We start from the raw sequence: 23,441 nt of genomic DNA, 5'->3' as shown, positions 1-23,441 counted from the left end.
ACCCTCAACATGTCTGGATCAGAGCCTTGTTTCCAGGCAGAAAATATGTTGGAAGAATAAATGTAAAGGAGGATAATTAAGATATAATGTAGAGAGATTTATAAGCCTGTACAACAGTGAGCTTTATATTAGTGAAACATTCATATTTTATAATATTTTATAAATTATATTTTATATTTTACCATTATTATTGTTTGTTACAATTCCACTGTCCTTTGGCTGCTGTGATGAAGAAACTTCCTCACTTGTGGGACAAATAAAGAAAATTCTGATTCTGATATATTTAAATACTTAAAAGCATAGTGGATGTCTAATGATGATAATAATAATTTCACATGACCACACTTAAAAAATCTTTTTGATTTGAATATGCAATTGAACATGTACAAGGGCAGCTGTGGCTCAGGGGTAGAGCTAGTGTCTTGTTATCGGAAGGTTGCTGGTTTGATTCCCTTGGTCTGCATGTTGAAGTGTCTTTGGGCAAGACACTGAACCCCAAACTGCTCCTGATGTGCTGACCGGCACCTTGCATGGCAGCCACAACCATCAGTGTATGTATGCATGACTGTAAGGTGATTTGGATAAAAGCGTATGCTAACTGTCCTAAAAAGTAAATGTTGTGGACTTTGAAGATGAAGGAGACTATTTAAAGGTCCTGTCGGGTTTGTCACGGTCACTTTGGGTGTCATAAAGCCTCAAAAAACATATTCTTCTTCGATGGTCACATCTACTCTGTCTCTCTCGCTGAGCTATTGATGAATATACTCGTTTGCAGTTGTTTAACTCAGAAATATCATGTTCAGCCTGATGTGACTGACTCAACAGACCCTGAATATGTCTGAATATTTGGCCTACAAAGAAGGAAGTAATTAGATCTTGTATTAAAAGTAGAAATACCAAAGTGGAGAAAAGACATATTTATTTAGTAAAGGTACAAAAGGATTAACATATTAATGTTATTATATTAAAATATTGATTTAATGTTTGTAAAGCTGATTTGACTACTTACGTGTATCTGCAAGTTAATTTCCCCAATGACGATCAATACATTTTTATCTTAATCTTTAAAAATAAATCATAATTCACTTGCTGATTTTATTCATATACATATTATCAAACTAAATCTGCAAAATTAACTAGTATGTGATGCTGTCAGATACTTGGAGTGATGTAAAAAAAACTGAATCGTGGAGGAGCAGAAGTATAAAGAAGCAGAAAATGCAAATAGTGCCTCAAAATTGTACCTGATAATAAATAAACTTAGAAAATAAGAACATTATTTTTCTCTTTTTAGTTTTATAAAGAAGAAGGTTGAATATTAATTCAGATATTAATCTGAAATGTCTTTTTGCTTTGTAGATTTAGAAACTTACAAACAATATTGCAACGATGAGACGAACGACTGAGAACCTTCATCAACAACAACATGGAAAATTAATCTTGAGTTACTTCAGTATTATTTGTAAGTGCTGTGTGTATTTTATCTGTATAACAAAACAAACATAAATCAGTTGAAACTTGAATTAATATTTTCTATCATTGTAACGTCTTTTGATTTTTTCCTTTTGATTCACTGTGATTGTTGAAGAAATAAACTTAAATCTCTGGATTTAAAAAATAAAAAGGTTTTGTAGAAGCGGCTCACGTCTCCCACAGCTGACGGCTGATGTCCTCCTGCTCACCCTGTATCACCAATCTTCCTCTGAAATCTGCAGCGGATATTGATAATGACACTCAGGTCAGGTGATTAAATCACAATAGCGCCATTTTTGTATTTATTTATTTATTTATTTTCTCTGAACAGGTTTTTTCTCCATTCAACGTCTCGGGTCGTGAATCCTGCAGGTTCTTGGAGACAAACAACACAGAAGGATCTATGTTCCAATAAACACAAACCTCGGCAGGGGTCAGGGGTCGAAGGTCACGGGACTGAGGTGCAGTGACCCCAGCACAGCAGGACATTCTCTCTATAGAAATGTAATTCTTTCTGCTGCGGGCCTCGAACCCGCCCCCCACTGTGTTGTCACCGCATGAGGAGAGAAGTAAAAAGACGACTGAAGAAAATGTTTTTTCTTTTTCCAACACGGTCGATAACAGCTGTCTTAGTCACAGCTGATTATTAAAGACTGGAAAAAAGCAGGTCTGAAGAAATTAATGTAATTGATCCGGCGCTAATACTGATGATAATTGTGAAGTAGATACAATAATGTGTTTCTACACTTATATTAATATATTTAATATTTGTTGATGTTGTTTTTGTGCATGCTTTTGTGTTTTTTTTCACACATTGAGAATAAAGAAAAGAGAAAAGACGACGACTTGACAAACACGACTCACTGTGTTTTAAATTGTGAAATTATTTATGTCCCTCCACAAACACATCAGCTTCAACTGCGATAGTTTAACAGTCACCACAGACGGTTTCCAGTGCTTTTATTTACAGAAAAGTGACTAGACTTCATGTTACTGTACACTTTGATATTTTCCATTTTTTTTATAAATACCCATAGGGTAATAGGTCCTCAGTAGCATTGAGTGCATTATAAAACACACAACCCTAAGTTAATGTGTCTCTTACTAACCATACAAAACAGAGAACAAAGTACCAATTGTAACATAGAAAATAAAGGATACACCATGTTACAAAGTTACAGAAAATACATACTATATATAATATATATATATTGTCACAGGAAAACAGCAAAAAAGATTGCGACAGAATACACTCGCACTGTTTGTTTTTGAGTCACAGCATTCAATCATTAAAAAAACTATCCAGGATGAAGACACCTTAACGCACCGATCGAGGTCTTTCACCAGGTTCTGTGATGTCGTTTGTTGTTTTTATGACCGCTGGCCCCAAAAACAACAGCCTTAAGGCGGTTACAGTTCATCCTGCAGCAGACAAATGTGCTGCAACAAGCCCATCGACAAGATGTCGCGCTGAGCGAAGAGAGGAGACAGCGGCGTCACTGAGATTGTACTGGCGTCAGTAACAGATTGCAGCACTCTGATCCGACTGAGGGCTGATCTGTGCGCTGACGTGTGAGACTGACGAGGGAAACTCTGGCAGAGGTGTACATTCCTTAAAACAAAGGCACAGCTTGGCAGCAGCATTGCACTCTTTAAAATGATTTTGCTGCAAGTTTTGAACAATCGATTTGATTGGAAATTGATATTTTTTTGCTCCAGCAGTGAGAAAAAAACATCAATTGTGGAATAAATTTCACTGAACCTCTGCACAAATTACACCACGATCACTAGAGCGACTGACGTGATGAGTCATTTCAAATAGTCAGTACATCCACACCATGATTCCTACCACCTTGCCTTGGTACTCTCCACTCTCTGCTCTTCTTTTTTTTTGATGTACTTGATTGGAAGTGTTCAGAGGCTTTGCATCCACCAGGCTGGCAGGCCTGCAGCTTGTACACGACGGTCTGAAGCAGCGTCTGCAGGCTATTTGGCCCAGCCTGTAGTCGCCTCTCCGTTGATGTAGGCAAAGCCGGGGAAATGCTGCGAGTGTTCGTACTCTGAGTTCCTGCGTGGGCCCAGTGGAGAGTACATGTCCCCAGAGGCGGCATAGCGGGATGAATGCATAGGTGGGCTGGTGTAACAGCTGTTAGCTGGCGACACATCTGGCCACCGAGGAGCAACAGGTGCGGGGTGCAACCGAGGAGTGCTGCTCATCAAGCAAGGCTCCATTCGAGACATCTGGCCGTTGAGCTGATACTGTGGAGGAGAAGAAGGAGGAGAGGATGTTATGGTGACGCAAGCGTAACATGTACAGTGAATAGCTTAGCATAAAGCTTAGCCTGGCTTGGGATACAATACTCCAGCACATAAACTCTTCCTCCTGCCTTCAGTCTTAAGATTAAGCTAATCAGCTGCTAGCTATTCCCCCATACACAACGACCAGATATAAGAGGGGGATCAATGTTCTCAGAAATATTAAATCTATCGTTAGCTCAGGTAGCTGCACAGTTAGCAGTCCGGACCAGGAGTTAGCACTGGAGGCTAGCACGGGAGCTTTAGACCGAGACAGGCCGGGGCTAGCTCGTTAGCATGCTAACTTCAGTAGACATCTCTGCAACACAATACACAGATGTCAGAATGTCAGAACGGTGATTTCTTCACATTCTGTTGATAACTTTAGTTTTGAATGTTTTCAAGTAAAATTCTTACATATTGCACCTTTAAATTATTATGTAAATGACTGCAAATGGGACGAAAGGCGCAATTACTGTTTTTCCTGAATTTAAATCACAGCAAACGTTGAAAAGAAATTGCAGCGACCCGTTGTAACCCGTTTTAAACATAAACTGCTTAGTTTCAGGTGCACCGATGAAAACGTTTAGGAGCACTTGACAGATTTTTGGCACACGTGTTGCAACACAGAGCCCCAAAAACACACAATAGATCATAGAAATTGTTACCGTCCTCTCATCTAAGTGTCCTTTTTTAAATGTCGAGCTATTCCTTCAAAATGTTTCTCCACAATATCGGGAGCTAACTGGCCTGAAGGTAGACATTGTCCTCAGATGTAGCTGTGGCCCTGCTGATTTCATATTTGACGCTGTGTTCGTCCTGCAGCGTCGGGGGTGTGATGTGACCCTGCTGATGGTAATTTCCTGTCAGGGGAAATTGCTTCACAAGTTGTACCACAGTGGACAGAATAGAAAATTAAGCCACTTACGAAAATGAGCAGAGAAAAGTAGGTTTCCTGTGTTATATTTGTTGCCTATGGTGACTGAGCCCAACAGCTCCGACTAAATCTGCCTGTTGACAAGAATATTTTGGACAGATGGGGATCCGACAAAGTTTTGTGTCGGTCTCGGCTCCATCCCAGACCTCTCGCACGGACAAAGCGCCGGCATTGTGCCCGATTTAAGCTCAGACGGGCTTAAAAAAAAAAAGTGGAAGTAGGACCCCTTTTCCCTTTTCTCACTAAATATAAACACGACAGTCGCTTCCATTATAAGGGATCACGGCATGGAAAAAGACAGTCAGCGCAGGTCAGAGAGCAGAACAGACGGCTCAGCTGCCTCTTGTTCACAAGCAGAAAAGAGACCATTGAATAACAATATTTTAATAAACGCCCCCTTGCCCTGCTCTGTGGCTACTGGCTCAAACAGATGAAGAGACTATTGAGAGCTGGAAAGAGGAGTAACAGAGCAGGGCCCCTCTTGGCCCCAGCCGAGCCACCTTTCACTGTCTGCTTCCGCTGTGTGGAGAGGGTGATTCGGGGACTTTTGGAAACACTGCGACCGCTGAGGCCCAGCTGATCTCCTCCCACTATAAAGGCAGCGGAGGTTCGAGGGCCCTTGACAGGAAATTACCATCAAAAGAGTTAAATCACACCGGTCGCTACACGAGCTGTAGATCAATGACTCCATCTCATCCTCAATAACCTTTTTTTTTTCTTCTTCTCATGTTTAATTCTTCAGTTTTCCATTTAAAGGACAGTTTAAGTATTAAAGAGACAGACTGATATTATTCATCTGCTGCAGCTCAAAGTGTAACAACCTCTCACACATCGTCTGTTAACATCGATGTAGTTCGATCTTTCTGGACACATTTATGCACATGTGCTACTATTTCTTCTTCTACTTGTACATGTGTGAGTTTCACACGGCTCTGTACTGCAGACACACACAGTTCACCCATTAGTTTCAGTTTGGTTGGACACACGTATTCGACGGCATTGCAAACATATTCAATTGTTGTCTGTACGCGTCATGTTTATGTTGGTGGAAAGTTAATCTAATCACAAAAAGTCCTTTACGTAAATACAAATTAGAGGTACATTTCCTCAGCTTTAGTCGCTGAGTATTTCCATTTTATGCGATTTTTTACTCAATTCCACTTTGTTTAAGAGGGAATATTAAAATTTGAACTCCATTCACTTGGAAACTACAGTTACTTTGCAGATGCATACAACAAAATACATGATTTTACAACACACGAACCACTTAAGAATGCAGCTCCTACGTTACATTAATTAAATATGAATGAAAATAGATTTTAAAAAGCTAATAATAACAAGCTCTGACATGGCTCATCTTGCATGATTAGAAGTTTTACTTCTGAATGTTTAAGTGAGTTTTGTGGATAATACTGTTTATTTATTGTGTTCGATTTTGACTTTACCTGGAGTATTTTCATACTGTAGTTTTGTTACTTTGACAGTTTTATATCTTTTTGCTGTTTTAGTTCCCTGAATGTAAAATGTTTGAGTTTTTGTAAACAAATAACTTTATAGTTTCTATGTTGGATACAAAAGGATTTAAAACCACTAAGCAGACGTATGAAATGACTGACGTTCATCTCAAATGCTACTGAAGGTCGGTTCTTGGGGGACGGAGACTGACCTGTGCAGACGAGCGGTGGTAGGCGGAGTAGTGGAGGGGGGCTGGGATGGCCGGCTCGTGGGCCAGATTGGGATACTGGCTCTGGATGGAGTGAGGATGCTGGTTGGCGTAGCTGCCGTAGTTGTAGCTCCCAGTATACCTAGAATGGAGTAAACAATGTTCGTTCAAGACAACATAATCAAAATGTTTCCAAAAAGCCTCACAGTTGGAATTTTAATACTAAGATTATAATTACCCATGCTCCTCTCTGTGGGTGTAGACTGGCATCCGGTGGGTGGAGGAGGGAGGTGGGACTGGAGTAGTGTTCCTCATACAGGACAGCTGCTGCCCGGCCTCTGGAGTGGAGCCGCCTGCTGTTGTCACTGTGTATGTAAGGGACCAGGTATATGACTGAACAGCGCCTGGCAGACACATATACAGACACAGAGACAAATATGTTGGCGCAAAGAAACTAATGTGCTTCTCTAAGATATCTGTGTGTGGCTGTGAGCTCTGTGTCACCTGTGGTGGTGGTGGGGACGCCGCTGTACTCCGGGGACACGGCTGCGGTCGGGGAGCTCGCCGAGGAGACGCCCACCGAGTGGACCGAGCGAGCCGGAGAGAAGGATCCTGGAGACGGTGAGGTGGGGGTGGTTTCTGTCTGCGTGAACTCCTCCTCTCTCTCGGCTGAAGGTGTCAGGACAGGAATGAACATTAGATTACAGTGATCTCATGTAAGGTACAATTCTGCTGTTACTTTAAAATAGCTGAACTGTTTGTGAGTCGCACCTGAATGCGTATAATTAAAGTACATACACGAGAGAAAAGCATATGTACATAATTAAGTGAGTGTCTAATACAGAAACAGTGAGGTTGACTCAAAAATATTCCAAAGCAGTGATCGTTTACCATCATTCAAACTAGACACATATTACTGTTCATTATATTTAGAAAGGTTTGAATCAGTGATCTTCCCTAACAACTAATGACACTAAGAAGACTATAAAAATTGAACACAACTTAACTCTGGAAGGTCGAACATTGTCAGAAAAAATACTGCCTATCATACAAGAGTCATCTGTAACCATTAATCACATTGTTCAATAACCAAACTGTGTTTTAAATGCTGTGTGCAGTGTGTCATTATGAACACAGTCCCACAAAACATGACAACAACATGACAAAAGGCCTGTGGTTGTGTGACATCTCAGAATTAAAAGTTGTTTTTCAAAACACTCGACCAGAAGGAGATTACATTTCAGTGCACATTCTGCTAATATGCTATCTAAATGTTTACATTACAGTAGACCTATTTTTCTCTCCTTCAGTGTTTTATGTACAGTGGGTGCTTGTGCATGTTAACGGTCTTAAAAGTTAAAAGGTCAAAGTCGGCACAAACAGAAGCTCCTCTCTCCCACAGAAAACACTGCTCCTGAAACGCCTCGCCAGTAGTCCCGCCTTAAATTCCGTTACTTTGTGACATCACACTGTCACACATTTGCACAATTTTAGTCTAGCGGCTCATTTGGCGTGTAAGTATTAATTTAGCATAGCAGCTCTGTTGTTATTGGCAGTGCTGGCTCAGGTGTGTGTGAGCTGACCAATCAGAGGAGACTGAGTATTCAGGCGGGGGAGGGGCTTAATGAGACAGGAGCTAAAAACCAGTATGACAAAACTGAGGAAGATATTTACTGTCGTGATCACCACAAGTAAGTGTAAATCTCGGGCTGAAGAGATTAAACTACCATGGCAGAACACTTAACACACAAACGAGATCTCTGCTTCTGGTGAGTGAACCGATCATATGCTCCTAAAATTCTCATGACTTGGTTTCATGCTGCAAATAATTTTTTTGAGAGCACAGATGGATCTTCATGAACAAACTAAGCTGCTGCTTTTGTCCGAACAACAAAATAAAAAATAGTTATTTATTTTATTTTAACATAAAACAAAGCAAATCCTCACAACTCTTGAGCTGGAACCAGAGTGATAAGTGATTTTTTTTCTTTAATGATTTAAGCAATTAACTCTACATGATTGCCGGACGAAGGTAGCGGTCTCACCTGTGCTGCCGTCTCCCTTCATGGCCCTCATGAGGTCGTTGGCTCTCTCCTGGCAGTGCAGGGACTCCAGCAGGTAAAGCACATAGTCATCAAACATGAGGTGGATCAGGTGGAAGGAGCCTGCAGACAGACAGACAGACAGACAGGATGAGTTCACCACAGAGGACGTGTGTGTGCTACTTGTACCAGAGATGTTTATTCTGTGTTGAAATGTGACCGATTGAATGAAACACAGTTGGGTGAGGACATAACTGATGACGGCCATTAAGACTGAAGTGTTTCCAAAAAAGCCATCCGTGTGGTGACATCACATCCTGCACGCTGACAGGAGGGTCGCTGTTATCAGAAAGGAGCGAGTCAGATTTTTTCCGTGTGCCGAGTCAGTGCCAGAAATATGTCAGCTGACCCCAAAGGTCGCACGGAAGACGAGGCCGTGGCGTGTGAGGGAGTGTCACAATTGTGTCATTGTGCCGGTCGCCGCCGCTGCCGTGCGCATAATAAACACTTGTGGCCATTCAGGAGGAGCGGTGGTGTAACACTGACCGGTCGTAAAATGGAAAAGACAGGCAAACACGTCGGGAGGAGGGGAGGGCCGTCTTTTGTTAATTAGCTGTTTGTGCACAGAGACCTGCTTTATCAAAACACTGCAACCAGCTGTGTCTTTGATATGCACAGACAGGAAAGAGGAGCCATTTTCTTTTCTTTCATTTTTTACAACTCTTCACTTATTGCACAACAAGGTCGAGCACAACAGGCCAATTAAAGCAGCCATTTTACGCTTTCTCCTGTTTTCTCCTTACGTCCGACTTTAGATTCACACAGCAGAGGAATCTTGAACCTCTGTGGACGTAAAACATAAATATAAATGTACGCCAGCTTTAACGTCAGTGGTGATATGAATGTTTGATGTTTTCTTTATTTTTTATTTTTTGGGAACTTGTACTTGTACAAATGTCTGAACAGCAGATCATTAAAATATCTTTAACTAAGACCTTTCTGCTTAGTTATATCACATTTTAAATTTGTTGTAACTCTATTTCTTTTTTTGTTTGTTTTCAAACAATGTTGGTGAGTAATTTCATGATGCTTGTTTCTTAAGTATAAAGAATAATCGTCCACTGATGACACAAACCTGAAGTTACAAACATACTGCTTCATTAAAAACATCAACATTTTGTTTAATGTGACGCAGAATTTAATCAGAAGAAACTAAAGAAACCAGCAGATTCAACGTTTATCTCTGAAGAGGAAATACTTTATGTGAAATAACACGTTATATGTGTTATTGATTGTTTTTGCAAAATTTAAGTCAATTTATTGTATTGTTGATCATCATAGGGAGATTTCCAGGATACGAATTTCTATAAAAAATCTCAATTTAGTTCAGATCTCTTTTGTTCTGGACTCTCAACATCCTTCACATGTTCCAGTGATTCAATCTTGTCCATCGCTCTGTCTGCTGTTGGTTTGTTTAAACCAAATATAACCCTGGATGTTCTTCATGTTTTCATGTTTCATGCTGAGGGTGTCAGAGTTATGGATCCTGTTCTGTGTATGTGTGTGTAATGTTTTTGTGTCGGACTGTCTGTCAGATTAAGATGGATGATTATTGAAGCTTGTTTTGTTGCAGATTATTATTCGACCGAAGAACAAGTTCTTTGTTTGCAGTGTTAAAAGTTTTGATTCTTTGTGTACTGCAGGAGTGTTTTTGTCATCTTATAATTCTGCGTAAACAAACAAAAACTTAACTGCCAAATTATTATTATTATCATGCTGATATATTTTAGCTAATCAGTATGCATTTGCAATAGTTAAGTTGTGAAACACAGCCCTGGATTAAACATTTTATTTATATGAATTTTAAATGTAATTCTAATCCATCTTACTCAAATTTGGATATTTAAATAAAAGACATTTAAATAAAAAAATATTTAATTAAAAAACAGATGCTTTCTTCTGACTTTCAATTAAAAAAAAAACAAAAACATTAAATAAAGCTAAATATATTTTATTTATTATTTTTTTGTTTCCAAAATATTTTAAAAACACATGTTGAACATTATTTAATGTTGGTAGCTTGTGCTCCATATCATGACGGAGGCCTGGATCCAGCCCAGTGCACGACACAATAAACATTACATTTCATGCGTGCTCATGAAGCGTCGTCTCAGATGTGTTTGTTTCCCCGTCTGGAGCGTTAAGTAATGATGACAAAGCATCAGCAGCTCACCAAAGCTGGGCGCGCTGTGGAGGGTCATATCCCGGATGACTCTGGTCCCGAAACACGACCACATCAGCAGGAACTGTTGGGCCACCTTCTTCAGGCACCCGGGCCTCTTGCCTGCCACCTAGAGAGAACATTTCCATGAGAAAAGGGGGGGAAGGGTCGGGATGCCGGGGTAGAATTAACCCCTGGGTCCGCATTGGGGCTTAACCCTCAGGAACGAAAAACATGTCAACAAGTCAACTATTTAATTTGCCCCCAGGGACACGCCTTCCTATTGAACTATTGTCTGGCCGGTCCAAGACGTTGCCAGGGCGACCAAATTTTACAAGCCCATATCTGGCACATAATGGACGCAAATGGGAAGCTTGAAGACATCATTAACTGGGAGGATTGCAACCTAAGTGCCTCTGAGTAAGAAAGACAGGCAGAGACGTGTGGCCTCCAGCCGCAGGTGTCTCCTCGACTACAAACTAATCAGACTTCTGCTGCGCAAACACTTCAGACATTCAGCTAAAATCACAGCTCAGCATCCAAAGTGGAAAACATGTCAACTTAATTTGCGCAAATTGAGCAAAAGACAGATCTTTTATGCAAAATCACTGACTTTAACCAGGCTTCTACACCTTTTAAAAAAGTTTTTGCTGACCTTGACGACACAGCGGTCCACCATCGAGTCCAGCCACTCGATGTACGCCTCGATCGGAGACTGCTCCTCCAGTAGACGGTCAAACTCCTGATACACTGTGAAAGCAGGGAGAACGACAGGTTACGCGGTATTCTACATCACCTGAAAAAACTCGTAGGAGAACGGCATCTTTTGTGCAACAACTGCTATGTATGTGTGACCTCTGATCCCGTCAGGGCTGATTCAGAGGAGCGAGGCAGGAGTGAATCGGAGGAGCTCCACGGGGTGTTTCAGAGGAGAGTGAACTTGTTTAACCTTTTGGTCTCCATCATTAACGCTTTGACTCTACCGGTCGTGGGAATGATTGCCTCTGTGTGTGTGTTGTTTGTGTGGAAGCGGAGTGTAACTCTCTCTGCAGCTCATCTGCGTGAACCTACAGTGGATAATAAGCTGCCGGTGCTCCTCCTGCGAGTCCTCCATGGTGTAAAGTGTCTGCTTGGTGATGCTGTTCAAGTCCACATTCCTCCAGTCCTCCAGCATTTGAAAGGTGATGTCGGCGCTGTTTATCACAGTCCGCGACGCCTGCGGACAGATACATCAGCAATATTACCAACACGAGCATACCCATATCCCTTATCAGCTGTGTTTGTTCATATGGATTTTTATTAAAAAAAAAAACACATTCAGAGCGTGAGAGGCACCTGACATAGATGGTTTAGGGATGTTTGTCGCTTTAGAATCTGAGAAAATCTCCTGGACACTGCGGATGAAAAATGAGAGGAAATGTGGTTAAGATTTCTGTTTGAATATAAAAAAAACATTAAGGTGTTAACCGGATTAAATACTTACATTCAAACTTGATATTCCTCAGGTTTTCAGGAAGGTCGTGAAGTGCTATTTTTAGCCACTCGTCGAGTTGTTTGGCAAATTTTCGAATAACCTGAGTCAAACTGTTCGAACGAGGGAAAGAACAAAACGCAATTAATATCTTAGACCCCGTGCCTGACGTCATTTAGGCAGCAAGAACAAATGTTTTCATCTCTAGATAATAAATAATAAATATATTTTTTGGTTTATAAAAGGTTGCAAAGTTCCCAGAATCCAAAGTGAGATCTTCAAATCGCTTCCTTTGTCTGAGCAAAACATAAATAAATGCAATCGAGGAACCTAAATATGATGAAGAAGAATGAGATCTGACTAAAAGCTACAGAAAAAAAAACAGTAAGTGGAACTTGAGTCACATTGCTGTTTCCAAGTATTATAAAGTTCATGATATTTTTAATAAGAAAGAAACTTTGCAAGTGACTTTAAGTGATGAACAGCTCAATTTCCTGAAGTGCATGATAGACGAAGACGAAGACAAAGAAGAAGACGAAGAAGAAGAAGACAAAGAAGAAGAAGAGGCAGAAGACAAAGAAGAAGAAGAAGACGAAGAAAAAGAAGAGGCAGAAGAAGAAGAAGAAGAAGAAGAAGAGGCAGAAGAAGAAGAAGAAGAAGCAGCAGAAGAAGAAGAAGAAGACGAAGCAGAAGAAGAGATATCATCCTAGGTTAGAACAGGCGCTCACCTGTCAGGCAGTGCTTGCAGGACGGTGGGCATCAGCACCCCAGAGATGGCCTTGTAGAGGATGGAGTCACAGACGCCCACGATGTTCACCACCGTGGGGGAGCTGAGGACAGGGAGCATGTGGGGCGGCATGCCCTGCCAGAAGTGCAGCAAGAAGCTCTGGACCTGAAAGTATCACAAGTGTTATTACGTGTTACAAGAAAATAAAAGATCAGTCGCGTACAATCAAACTTTTTGTTGAATCTAACGTGTAAAATGGAAGCTTGCCTCGTCAAAGTTGGCTCGAATCACAGTGTCCAGTATCCTCTGACAGTGCGTTCTGTACATCATGATGAAGGTCGACACCTGCGATCAACAACACATCATTAATCTCACTGCATCACAAACTTAATCGCTTTTTTTTCTCTTTTCGGGGGGGGGGAAAGTGGGAAAAGAAAAGTGGTACAAAAAACAAGAAAATAAATCTTGCACAAAGCATGTGAGCCAATAAATACATGTTACAGGTCTGGGCTGGAGCGGAGTGATATAAAACCAGCTTTAGAGATCAGCAAAAACACAAACCATTTAAAATCATGGCCCCTCTTTAAGAGCCGGACAGCTAGTGCCTGTCCTTTGTCCATCGCTAGATCTTATTATCTCCCCCAAAAGATTAAGAGTTAGTGAGGAGCCAGCATATAAATCCTCAAGGTCCTTCTCTAAATGCAAACCCAGTGAAGGTCCCGGGGCAGATAAAAGGCTGGAGCCAGAGGGGGCGCAGAGATGGTGCGATGGCAGGGAGAGGTGGGAGGCGGAGGCTGGGGGGGAGGGGAAGGCTGTAAGGATGGACTTTTAAAACTCCTGTTTACCCTCTCTTCTGGCAGGCTGGCAGGCAAATTTAGGTCTTTGACATTTGGAAACTCTGGCAGGAGCGTCCCCAGTTTGGAGCGCGGTGAATACGCCACTGTCTGCTTCGTGACCTCTTTCTTCCCCGTCTCGTTCACCCACGCCGCTCCCTTCTTGGAGTACATCACGTCATAATACTGAGAGGTCTCCTTCACCGCGATGCCGTAGTAGTGGTACCTGAGGAGGGAAGAGGGCCGACGGACGGGTGAATGGCAGAATTTTACTACGAGCAGGGTCATTATAGGAAAAAACACAGTGAGGGAAAAAACTAAATAAATATGTCTTTCTAACAAATATATTTGTTGTCAAAGTTCTCTCTGACTTAATCTCATCAAATCATGCATGTAGTCAACAACAGGGCTGATACTAATAATTATTTCATTATTGATTCATCTGTGGATTATTTGCACGAATAATCAAGTTGTTTGGTCGATTAAATGTCAGAAAAATGGTGAAAAATGTTAAAGCCCAAGAAAACGTCCTCAAAAGTCTCATTTTATCTACAACCCAAAGATAAAAACACCTGAAAATAATCACATTTAAGCCTGCTAGTCTGGCTATATCAAATGTGATAAATGTAACAGGTACAGAGAAACAAATAAGTTGTAGATTTAGACTTTTTAGACTTTTTGGATTCAAACTCAGAATCTTAGTAACTCAGGACCAAAGTTTAAATAAGATAATTTAACTTCAAGTGTTGTTTTCCTTTCTCATGTTTCATTTTAGGCTTTAAAACGGCTCTTTTGTAGTCTTATTTTTTAGATTTTGTTTCTGCACGCTCCATGTTTTGCTTTGGTGAATGTAGGTAACCAAACCAGACTTACTTGGACTGCCCTCTTGTCCCCAGTCTTCTGGTGGTTAGCGCTGGAAACTGTTGTCTGATGATCTGTTCATTGTAGAAGAGAAAAAGTTGTCAGGTTTAACTTTTCCTTACATCAATTTCACGTCAGTCTTTCACTGCAAATTATTTAAGTAAAGAGAAAAAGGAAAAGCAGGTGGAAAAATAAGATGTTCATAAAATATCGACTTGTTTTTTTACCCGTTGGATGAAAATACTGTTAAAATACATTTTACATGCAGAGTAAATATATGCAACCTGACTTGACTGCACTTGTACAGGATCTTGAGCTCTGTATGAGAAAGTGTTTAATAAAGTTTGTCAGGAGCGTCTCAGAGCTGAGTCCACGGGGAGGTCTGCGAGGGGAGAAGAAAGGCTTTGAGAGCCATCCATTTATGACATCCAGGGGTATTACTTTTCTTTTCCCCTATATCAACAGTCTCCCCTCATCCATCCTCCCACCCATCCTCTCTCCTTCTCACTCTCTTTCTCCTCTCCACTCCCTCCCTTCTTCCTTTCCTCTCTTTTTGTCCAAAGGAGATTGGCTCCTCGGTCCGGCTCCTGGTGCAGAAACTTTAGCAAACAGTGTAGCTCTCCATTGTGTGGGATGAAAAAAGAGGCCAAGCTGTGAAGTTTCTGTCAGGCCCCGCTTGATAAATGAGCAGACAGGGAGGCAGTCCGGGCCCTCTCTCGTTTTTTTGTCCTGAATCAATGAAGCCTTCCTAAAGGACACCCCACACTGCTCCAGCCACTGATCTAACATTCCGCAACATCTCACCCTTCCAAATTTCCTTTAATTACACATTAATCCAGGCCCCTTCTCTTTTTCAATATCTTCCGACAGGAGCTGCGGAGGGGCGGGGGTGGGCCGGGTTGGGGGTTGGGGCCGGAGTCCAGAGTACAGGGGATGGCTGGGGGTAGGAAGGCTGAGGAACTTCTTGGGGTTGTGGGAACAGACGAAAGCACATCTCCTTTGGCTCTAGATTAGGTGTTCAGTGAACGGCCGCGGAGCTTTGCTCGCTTCACACTGAGCTGCAGTTGATATTAGTTCAGCAGCAGCCAGAGCCGCGGCACAAAACCAAGCCAGGCATGAAATGGTCAGACTAATGCTGACTGCCGATTTAGTTTAGCGCGTGAGATTATTGCCTTCATAGAGGGAGTCTTGTTTACCATCTTCTTCTGTTCTGAGTCATTTTATTCTGATTACTTTAAACTAACTGTGCATAAATAAATGCATATTAAAAACCCTGAACACCTTATTTCTTTTTTTAAATAAATGCTCAACTACACATCATTCATTTTATATAAGACACCAGCTACAGATCTTTTTAACTTTCATGTGTTTTCAAGACATTTTTGTAAAGCTTTACCTTTCCAAAGCTGGCCGCGTTCACAGGCTGCGTGTCGTGCTTTTCACTGAAGTCCAGGTAATGCATGTAGAGGGCACTTCTGGGGATGCACACACCTTCAGCTATCTCGTAGTTCTCCTCTAGCCTGCGAATGACAACAGGAGTGATCAGTGCGGCACATAAACAAATGTGGAGGTTGGAGAGTTGTTAATATGAAATGAGAGTCACACCAGGGAAAAAGGCCTCATGTAAAATGGTTTAAAAACAATATGCAGAGATTTAATGTGTACGTTTTGAAAGACAGATGACATCAATGTCAACAAAAGGAGTCAGTGTATTTAAAAGGGATTATTTGATGGTATATTATGTTTAAGTAAGAATAGTATTTACTTGAGACAGAGTATAAATGTACCAGATTTAAGTACAGTCATGTAAAGTGAAACAACAGAAGCTTCAAGCGCATTAAATTAGTGTCATGTCTGCACAAAACACATAATCAGGCCACATGTGGCTTAAAGCTCATTTAGCGGACATTAAACATTAAACTATAACACAGACATCAACACCAACAACTGAGCTGCATGATACTTTGAAAGTGATCATATGTTCAGATTTTTATCTGTTTCCAGTTCCTGTATGTAAATGGTTTTTGGAATTATTTTTCCCATTTTGCTGTTAAATTGATTTGCACTAAAAAAGCTTCAGCTGGTGAACTATTTAAATCTCTATTAAGCGATAAATATTCAATATTCACATCAAATCAATCTCTCTCTTTGATGTGAAAGGGTTACTGGTCGGAGAGAGCGAGGCATCTTGTCACACTTAATGTGACACTTGATTAATTAAACAATTAATTATCGTGCACAAATATAATGACTTCTTAATTTTAGACGTCTTCTTCTATACTTGGTACCTAAATATAGAGCAGTTAATGATTCAGTAAACTGTCAGATTGTATTTTTCAACAAATAGAAACATATTTCCACACTCTTACAGTTTAAAGTCTGATTTAGTGACATTTTCTGCATGTCAAGATAAAAATGACTTCAGAACAGTGAGCTGCACAAAAGATTTTTTTTAATACAGCTCCCTCTGGTGTTGCTGATTTAACCGGTGTGGCAAGTGCGTCACTGTAAATCCTAATGAGAAGCAAAAATTGCATTCTGCTGTGTCTGCTGGTTTTTCACCATGACAGTGATTTGTCTCCGGAGCGCTTCATCCCTTATCTGTCCAACAGGTCGCTCTGTGTGGAAAAAAAGGCCTCCTCCTCTCGTGCTCCTCTCTTTTGTGGCGTCCCCCAGGGGTCTATTCTGGGTCCCCTATTATTAACCATCTCCATGCTACTCCTCGGGCAAATCATGTATAGACATACTACTGATTTTCATTGCTAAGAGGATGATACGCATCTGTATGTCCCGATAACGCCTGGAAACACTGAAGTGTGATGTGTGATGTTTCGCCTTGCTGAAATTAAAAACTGTTTGATTTTTTAGTAATAGTTTAATGTAAAGCAGTTTGTAACTTCGTTTTTCAAGGACGCTGAATAAATTACATAAATTTTTTAAACATTTGAGTATTTCTGTTCACTAATGGTCCAACAAATGAAAATCCCTTCATGCTACTTTAAAGCCTCTTTGTTGACATGTTGGTCAGCTTGCTCAAAATACAGATTATCACATATATTCAATCTGTGCACAACTCGCACTTCACAAGAAAAGATCGGATAACTAAAATAAGAGCAGACCTTAATCTCATCCTCGAGGTACGACATCATATAATATGTTATTTGAATAAAACGTTGTTGTAAAAAAACAGCAGTGACCATAAATTCTACAGAAAACACAGAGGTCTGTTATTATTACTGAAAGTAGTGTGACAGCCATGTTTTTTGAATATTGACTGCAGTTTTTCCCGTTGTTTGGAACAACTCCTTCACTGATAAACTCATTTTAGCCTTTGAATATTCGACAGAGGAAAATATTTGTGCAGTTAATAAATAAAAGTGATGTTTAATGGAGCTAAACCTTCACAAAGTTAAAATACAAATTAAATCCTACAAAACAAACGTACATTTCCATTTCTATAACACGTCTGCTTATGCACTCGTCATCAGATCAGATCTTACTACTCGACTTATAATGCTGACAAAAATGTTTTTAACCTCGTTTTTTTTTCAGTCCTGACCAACCTGAATATAAACGGCTTCTATAAGAGCCTGTTTCCGTTGTTTTACGAGGCGTGACTGTATTGTTTCATTTAACCTAACTCAGCGTCTCCTTTCACTCACAGAGCTGAACTGTCCTCTGAATTACAGTCATATAACAATTACAGTCATTACAACTCACGCCTGCAGGGGATCATGCTTTGGTCGTGTGTGTGTGTGTGTGTGTGTGTGTGTGTGTGTGGATTTGTCTACATCTAGTCTCAAACATCAGCCTGATATTTTTTGTGCACATTCAGGACTGTCAGGTTAAGAGCCTGTTGTGGCTGCTCTGTTTCATACCGACATCGACCGTCTCTTCACTTGTTTAAACCGACTGAGAGATCAACAAGTTTCCACTCGGGTCAACGTACGTGTGCCTTCGTCAGTGTTGGCATTTTGACTTTTGCATTGACACTTTAAGTCGCTGGCATTTTTAAAACCTGCATACTGTCTACCATTGAATTCCACTTCTATCATGCACACATGCTGGACACACAGGCAGCTCTGCACGCTCCTGTTCCCGACCTACATGCCTGCAGACACACCTGGTGGACATCTGTACTCTACTGAGCGCACTCATGAAGGTTTGACTTGTTGTGATGTAAATATCTTCCTAAAATCTGAGCTAGAATATTATATTCATATAAATGAATGCAGAGGAGAATTGCCTGACAAATGATGAAACTAAATTTTTTTCTTAAAATCTGAATACGTTGAGGTTAATCAGTCCTGTGGCCAAATGTTTTCTTTCAGGTTGATCAATGAAAACAATAACTCAAAAACTCCTCACTGCAGTCGTAAACAGAGCAGTAGTGTTCACTTTTACTGCTAAATCAACACATTTAAAGCAAATCTCACTGCAATACCTACAAAAAAAACCAAAAAAAAACTCACTATGATCAGTGAAGTGAGGTCTTTAATGCTTCTCTTTACAATCCTACACTGACCCAACTCGTGTTCCTCACACCGGGTTTAAAGCCCCCCCGCAGTGCAGGTTTTAAATCAGTATGAATATTAATCTGAGAGCACATGTCAACAAAAGGTACTCATGGGGGTTGTATTTTAGATAGATAGATAGATAGATAGATAGATAGATAGATAGATAGATAGATAGATAGATAGATAAAAAAAATTAACATTTATAATTGTTGTTGCTCAATCTTTACAACATGTATAAATAAGTCAGTTGCATCTTTGTGCTTTGGTAGCAAACAATATAAATCTTACGTTCACCGTTAAAATAAAGCCAGAGGGGAAACCAGTGTTGATGTTGTTGTATAAAACAACAAAATAAACACAATAACACAATTTTTATCTCTCACATGACAAAAATCCTGCAGGCTTCATCACCAAGTTACAGCTACTGAACAGGATTAAGATAACAGAAAAAAGTAATGTAAAATAATTATTATTTTTTTTAATTTCTCGCGTTCCTTTCACTATTTTTTATGCAAGACTAAATAAAGAATATTTTTAATAACTTACCATTCCAGAGTAGCCGGTGTCGAATGGGGTTTAGAGGCTCTGTTGTTTTCTTTTTCTTCATCTGTGACACAAAACATTTCGGAATTTAGAAACAAAACTGAGCGTCACAAATATGGAACCAGTAAGAGTTCAACACTGTCTCTGTGTCGACGTGGTCCAATGACTTTAACTGCACTCAGCGCTCACTATCAGATGAAGACTGAGTTTCTGACAAACACAACAACAGTTCAGAGGATTTCCTCAGTGAAGTCTGTGGTTTCAGCGTCAACAGTGTTTGTGCTGCTTACGTTCGTCGTTGGACATGTTCCCCAGAGACGTGTGACTCGAGTATCGCTTGCTCTCACTTTCGTTGAGGCATCTTTCAATCCAGCTCTCTGAAAAAAAGACACAGATGGACCACAGGATCAAGAAACTGTGACGCTGGCATGAAACCTCTCAGTACAACTCAAGAAAAACTATTAATTTTGTTATTTAGACAGAAGCCATTATGAAATTACGCAAAGGAATATGATTTTTTAAAGATCCATCACTGGGACATTTAATTGTGATCTGACTGAAAACAGTTTCGGTCACATTTTTCTACCAATTTTCCTTCAGATTTAAACTGTCATTTTAAATAAACGTTCTAATTGAACCCATTTTGTCCCGCAGTTCTCGCACAAAGCTGTATTTACATAAACAGTGAAAATCACCGCCTATACAGGACACTTTAAACGTCACTAATGTGACAGGGCGAGCTGACAACAATCGATTGTATGGGCAGCGGTGCAGCCACGGCTCTATTTGAGATGTTTTCACCAGGACGGCAGGAATCCAGCATTGTTCCCAGGGGACTACGAGCGTACACACTCGCTTAAAAGAGCCAGCGCACATTACTGAGGCAGTCTGCTGGAATAGAGGCCATTGTCCTGTTTTAATTTCTACTTTAGAAATAGCTCAACTGGTGTGCTTTCTGTGAGCGAGCAGCAGCAAAACACCGAAGCTTTCATGTAGAAACAGCCTGATAAGTAGAGTGGAAATCCATTTTGAATTCCTGCTCTGTTTAAAGAAAGGTATTCAGCATTTGATAAATGTAATTAAGAAGGAAATTGTACATGAGGAAAATTCTTGCTGTGGATTCGAGTGCAACAAAGCATTTTTAGAGCATTTTTTTGTTATAATAAGACGAAAAAGCTTCTTTTTTTTTAAGCAAACAGAAATAAAAAGTAGAATAATTATAATTAATTCTGGTGAATTAAAACTATCACGTAACCTTGAGTGGAAAAGTCCTTTAATTTAGCACATAAAGCAGTTAAATTAAACTACTAACTCTTCAAGACATTTCTATATTTTCTTGAATTTGAGTTAATCATTCTTTTCTGAATGTGAACTGATAAAACAGTGATTGTGGCAGCTGATTCTGGGACACACTGTTGGCAGCTCAACCTGTTGTCGGGCAGATTTTCACAAGTTCTGGAAGTTTTATACTCTTCACGTCGACGGTCGGCACGTGCTGACAGAAAAGGTCAGACTGCAGTAATTTAGAGAAATCTCCCGGCCTCTGAACAGAACGTTTATTTCTGTCTCTGCTAGAGAAATGTATTGATTAGATCTCTGTAATGGTCTTAATTAATGTGTCCATGCTTAATATCACCTCTGACTGATTAACAGCACTCTACATGACAATTGTAAAACTTGTTGGACAATAAAAAAAATAACATCTTGAGTATTTTCACGTCTTAACTGTGAATAAAACACTAGAGTCACAGACGGCCCTCTCGCACGTCTCATCATTCATAAACAGTATTAAAAAAACTAAACAACAAAAAACAAAACCTGGAAATGAAAAAGTGAACCCACTGAAGTGAAGCTAATTCTCCACAGAGGCTCAGACCTCAAGCTTCATTTGCCACAGGAACAGATAAGTTGGGGATCTAAATAATTGGATTAAATTTCATCAACAAGTCAAACAGATGTTAAACTACTCCACACAGCTCCAGAATACAAATATCAAATTATTTCAAAACCTATCCATCATTTAAACACAATCATCTGCTTCTCAGCTCAGAAGAAACTGCAGGGAGTTTGTTTTATTTTAAATTCTTTCAATCAGAGTGGACATCAGTCATTAATGTCTGTAAACCAGAAGACTTTCCTCTTTTATAAGATACAAAATGATTTCACAGAATTTATTTCTAAAAATGTGCTTTTGAAAGTTAAATAAATGCTTCAGAAAATCCAGGAAAATGTGCCAAACATTGCAGATACATGATACATAGATGTGCACCTGCAGATTTTTATGCATGGAGATTTTTTTTTTTTTTTAAGTTCGTTAAAACTGAAAAGATGAAAAGAAACAGCAAGAAACCACTTGGCTGAGCCACTGCTGGAGATGTGAGGACTATTTCTCCGCTGTCTGTGACTTTAAATCACTCGACACCTGCTGTTTATATGACCGCTTCTCATAAACGTGTGTGACTGGATGCTGATTCAGAAATAACTTGAGAAATTTAGAAATTAAATAAGCGAGAAAAAAAAAAAGAGAGAGAGAGAAAAAGGTGGAAATCGACAGCCGAGCATCCGGACACTTGCTCCGAATGCCTGCAGAGAAAGTTTGAGACTTCCAGAAGAGCAGCAGCAGCTCTCACACCGTCTATCAGCAGACGCTAGTTTTTTTTTTTCTCAACACAATCCACAACAAGGCGAAGCGAGCAGAGTTTTAACAGGACTGACCTGTGGAATCCATATCAGGCTCCTCCAGCAGCCCGCAATGCATCCTCTTCCCATCAACGACACTGGCTCCTCCAAGAAAATGGCTTAGTGCACGTTTCCCCCTCCTCAGCGGCTCTCCCCTTGTCTCGCTCTGTGTTTCCGTGACCACTGCCCGTCACAGGAGATGTTGAGGATCTGAGGTTCGCCCACAGAGGGGTGGTGTTGGCGGAGGAGAGAGAGAGAGAGAGAGGGGTGGGTGGCTCGGTGGGTGGATGGGTGGATGGGGGGGGGAGGTGGGAATAAGGGAGGAAAGAGTTGGGGGGGGGGGGGGGGGGGGGGGGGGGGTAGAGACTCCAGAAATCCAGCGGGGGGAAAGCCAGACCCGTCAAAATGTTTGCTGATGTTTCATGGGAAAGGGGCTGATTTTATAGGAGCCCTGATGGGGACATGTCATTGATAGGCTTGGAAGGCTGATGAATGGCCCCAAGTCAGATGGGGATGTGGCAAGGCTCACTGGAAGTCTTTTGTGGGGCTGTTTTGAATAAGAAAAGCTCCCTCCCAACGAAAAAAAAAGAGGCTTAGATCTACGCAGTCCTAACACTGTGGCCTCCCCGTCTTCCATTATGGCATTTAATACGTTTTTATACACCCCAGAGCTCCACATAAACATACATCCCGACACAACCGCCGCTCCCGCTTCTCCTTCTGACTTTAAACTCCAATTTTCACATCATCCCTGCAGACACTTGTTGCCACGTTTGGTCCACTTTCTCCACCGTGAAACCGGCTCTGCGATAACTTTTTTTCCAGAGCTTTTTCGCTCAGACAGACATCCGAACACGCTGGCAAAAACCCAACCAGTGTGAATTTTCTGGTGGCGGCCTCTTCTTTCGCTCACTCTGTTTTTTTTTTCCGCTGTGGCAACCTTATTTTTTTGGTGTGCCTCTGAGAAGAGGGAACGGTCACAAAGGGGGGGAAGTAAAAGTGCAAAGCCCGAGGCTGGGAGGGCTCTGATGGAGTGCCTGAGAGCTGGAGAAGGGAAAGCTGTGATTAGAATATGAATGGAACCACAGGAGAGGGGGAGAGGAGAAGGGGAAAGAAGAGGGGAGAGGAGAAAGGCGGATTATGGCTGAATTACTCACCACACCATGGATAGCAAAGGAG

General features: G+C 40.8%; 1 protein-coding gene across 2 annotated transcripts; it reads right to left on the bottom strand.

Moving 5' to 3' along the window:
- Positions 1-2,337: 2,337 nt before the first annotated feature.
- rfx4 (regulatory factor X, 4) lies at positions 2,338-22,542 on the bottom strand. Of its 2 annotated transcripts, none has more exons than XM_030426075.1 (18): positions 22,299-22,542; positions 19,874-19,960; positions 19,587-19,647; positions 15,920-16,043; positions 14,536-14,597; positions 13,675-13,888; positions 13,097-13,174; positions 12,831-12,994; positions 12,115-12,215; positions 11,967-12,025; positions 11,703-11,847; positions 11,287-11,381; positions 10,644-10,761; positions 8,414-8,533; positions 6,873-7,037; positions 6,607-6,772; positions 6,372-6,510; positions 2,338-3,732 (listed from the first exon to the last, which is right to left on the bottom strand). In XM_030426075.1, the coding sequence occupies exons 1-18, from the start codon at positions 22,339-22,341 to the stop codon at positions 3,460-3,462; spliced, it is 2,214 nt and encodes a 737-aa protein (XP_030281935.1). In that variant the 5' UTR covers positions 22,342-22,542; the 3' UTR covers positions 2,338-3,459. The 2 variants fall into 2 exon arrangements, with proteins under 2 accessions (XP_030281935.1, XP_030281936.1); XM_030426076.1 differs by having other exon boundaries at positions 6,607-6,733.
- Between the last annotated feature and the right edge of the window lie 899 nt (positions 22,543-23,441).

The sequence above is a fragment of the Sparus aurata genome, chromosome 8 (assembly GCF_900880675.1).
Source record: "Sparus aurata chromosome 8, fSpaAur1.1, whole genome shotgun sequence".
Taxonomy (NCBI): Eukaryota; Metazoa; Chordata; class Actinopteri; order Spariformes; family Sparidae; genus Sparus; species Sparus aurata.
Note: the sequence above shows the minus strand (reverse complement) of the source record. Positions and strands in the feature narration are given on the sequence as shown.

What these genes read in the sequence shown, in the direction of transcription:
- rfx4 (XM_030426075.1), bottom strand. Translation starts at nt 22,341, where the DNA reads ATGCATTGCGGGCTGCTGGAGGAGCCTGATATGGATTCCACAG. An exon ending in ACGCGGCCAGCTTTGGAAAG is followed by an intron (nt 14,598 to 15,919) that starts GTAAAGCTTTAC and finishes TACAATGAACAG; the next exon opens with ATCATCAGACAACAGTTTCC. An exon ending in CCAGCCTGCCAGAAGAGAGG is followed by an intron (nt 13,175 to 13,674) that starts GTAAACAGGAGT and finishes TGTTGATCGCAG; the next exon opens with GTGTCGACCTTCATCATGAT.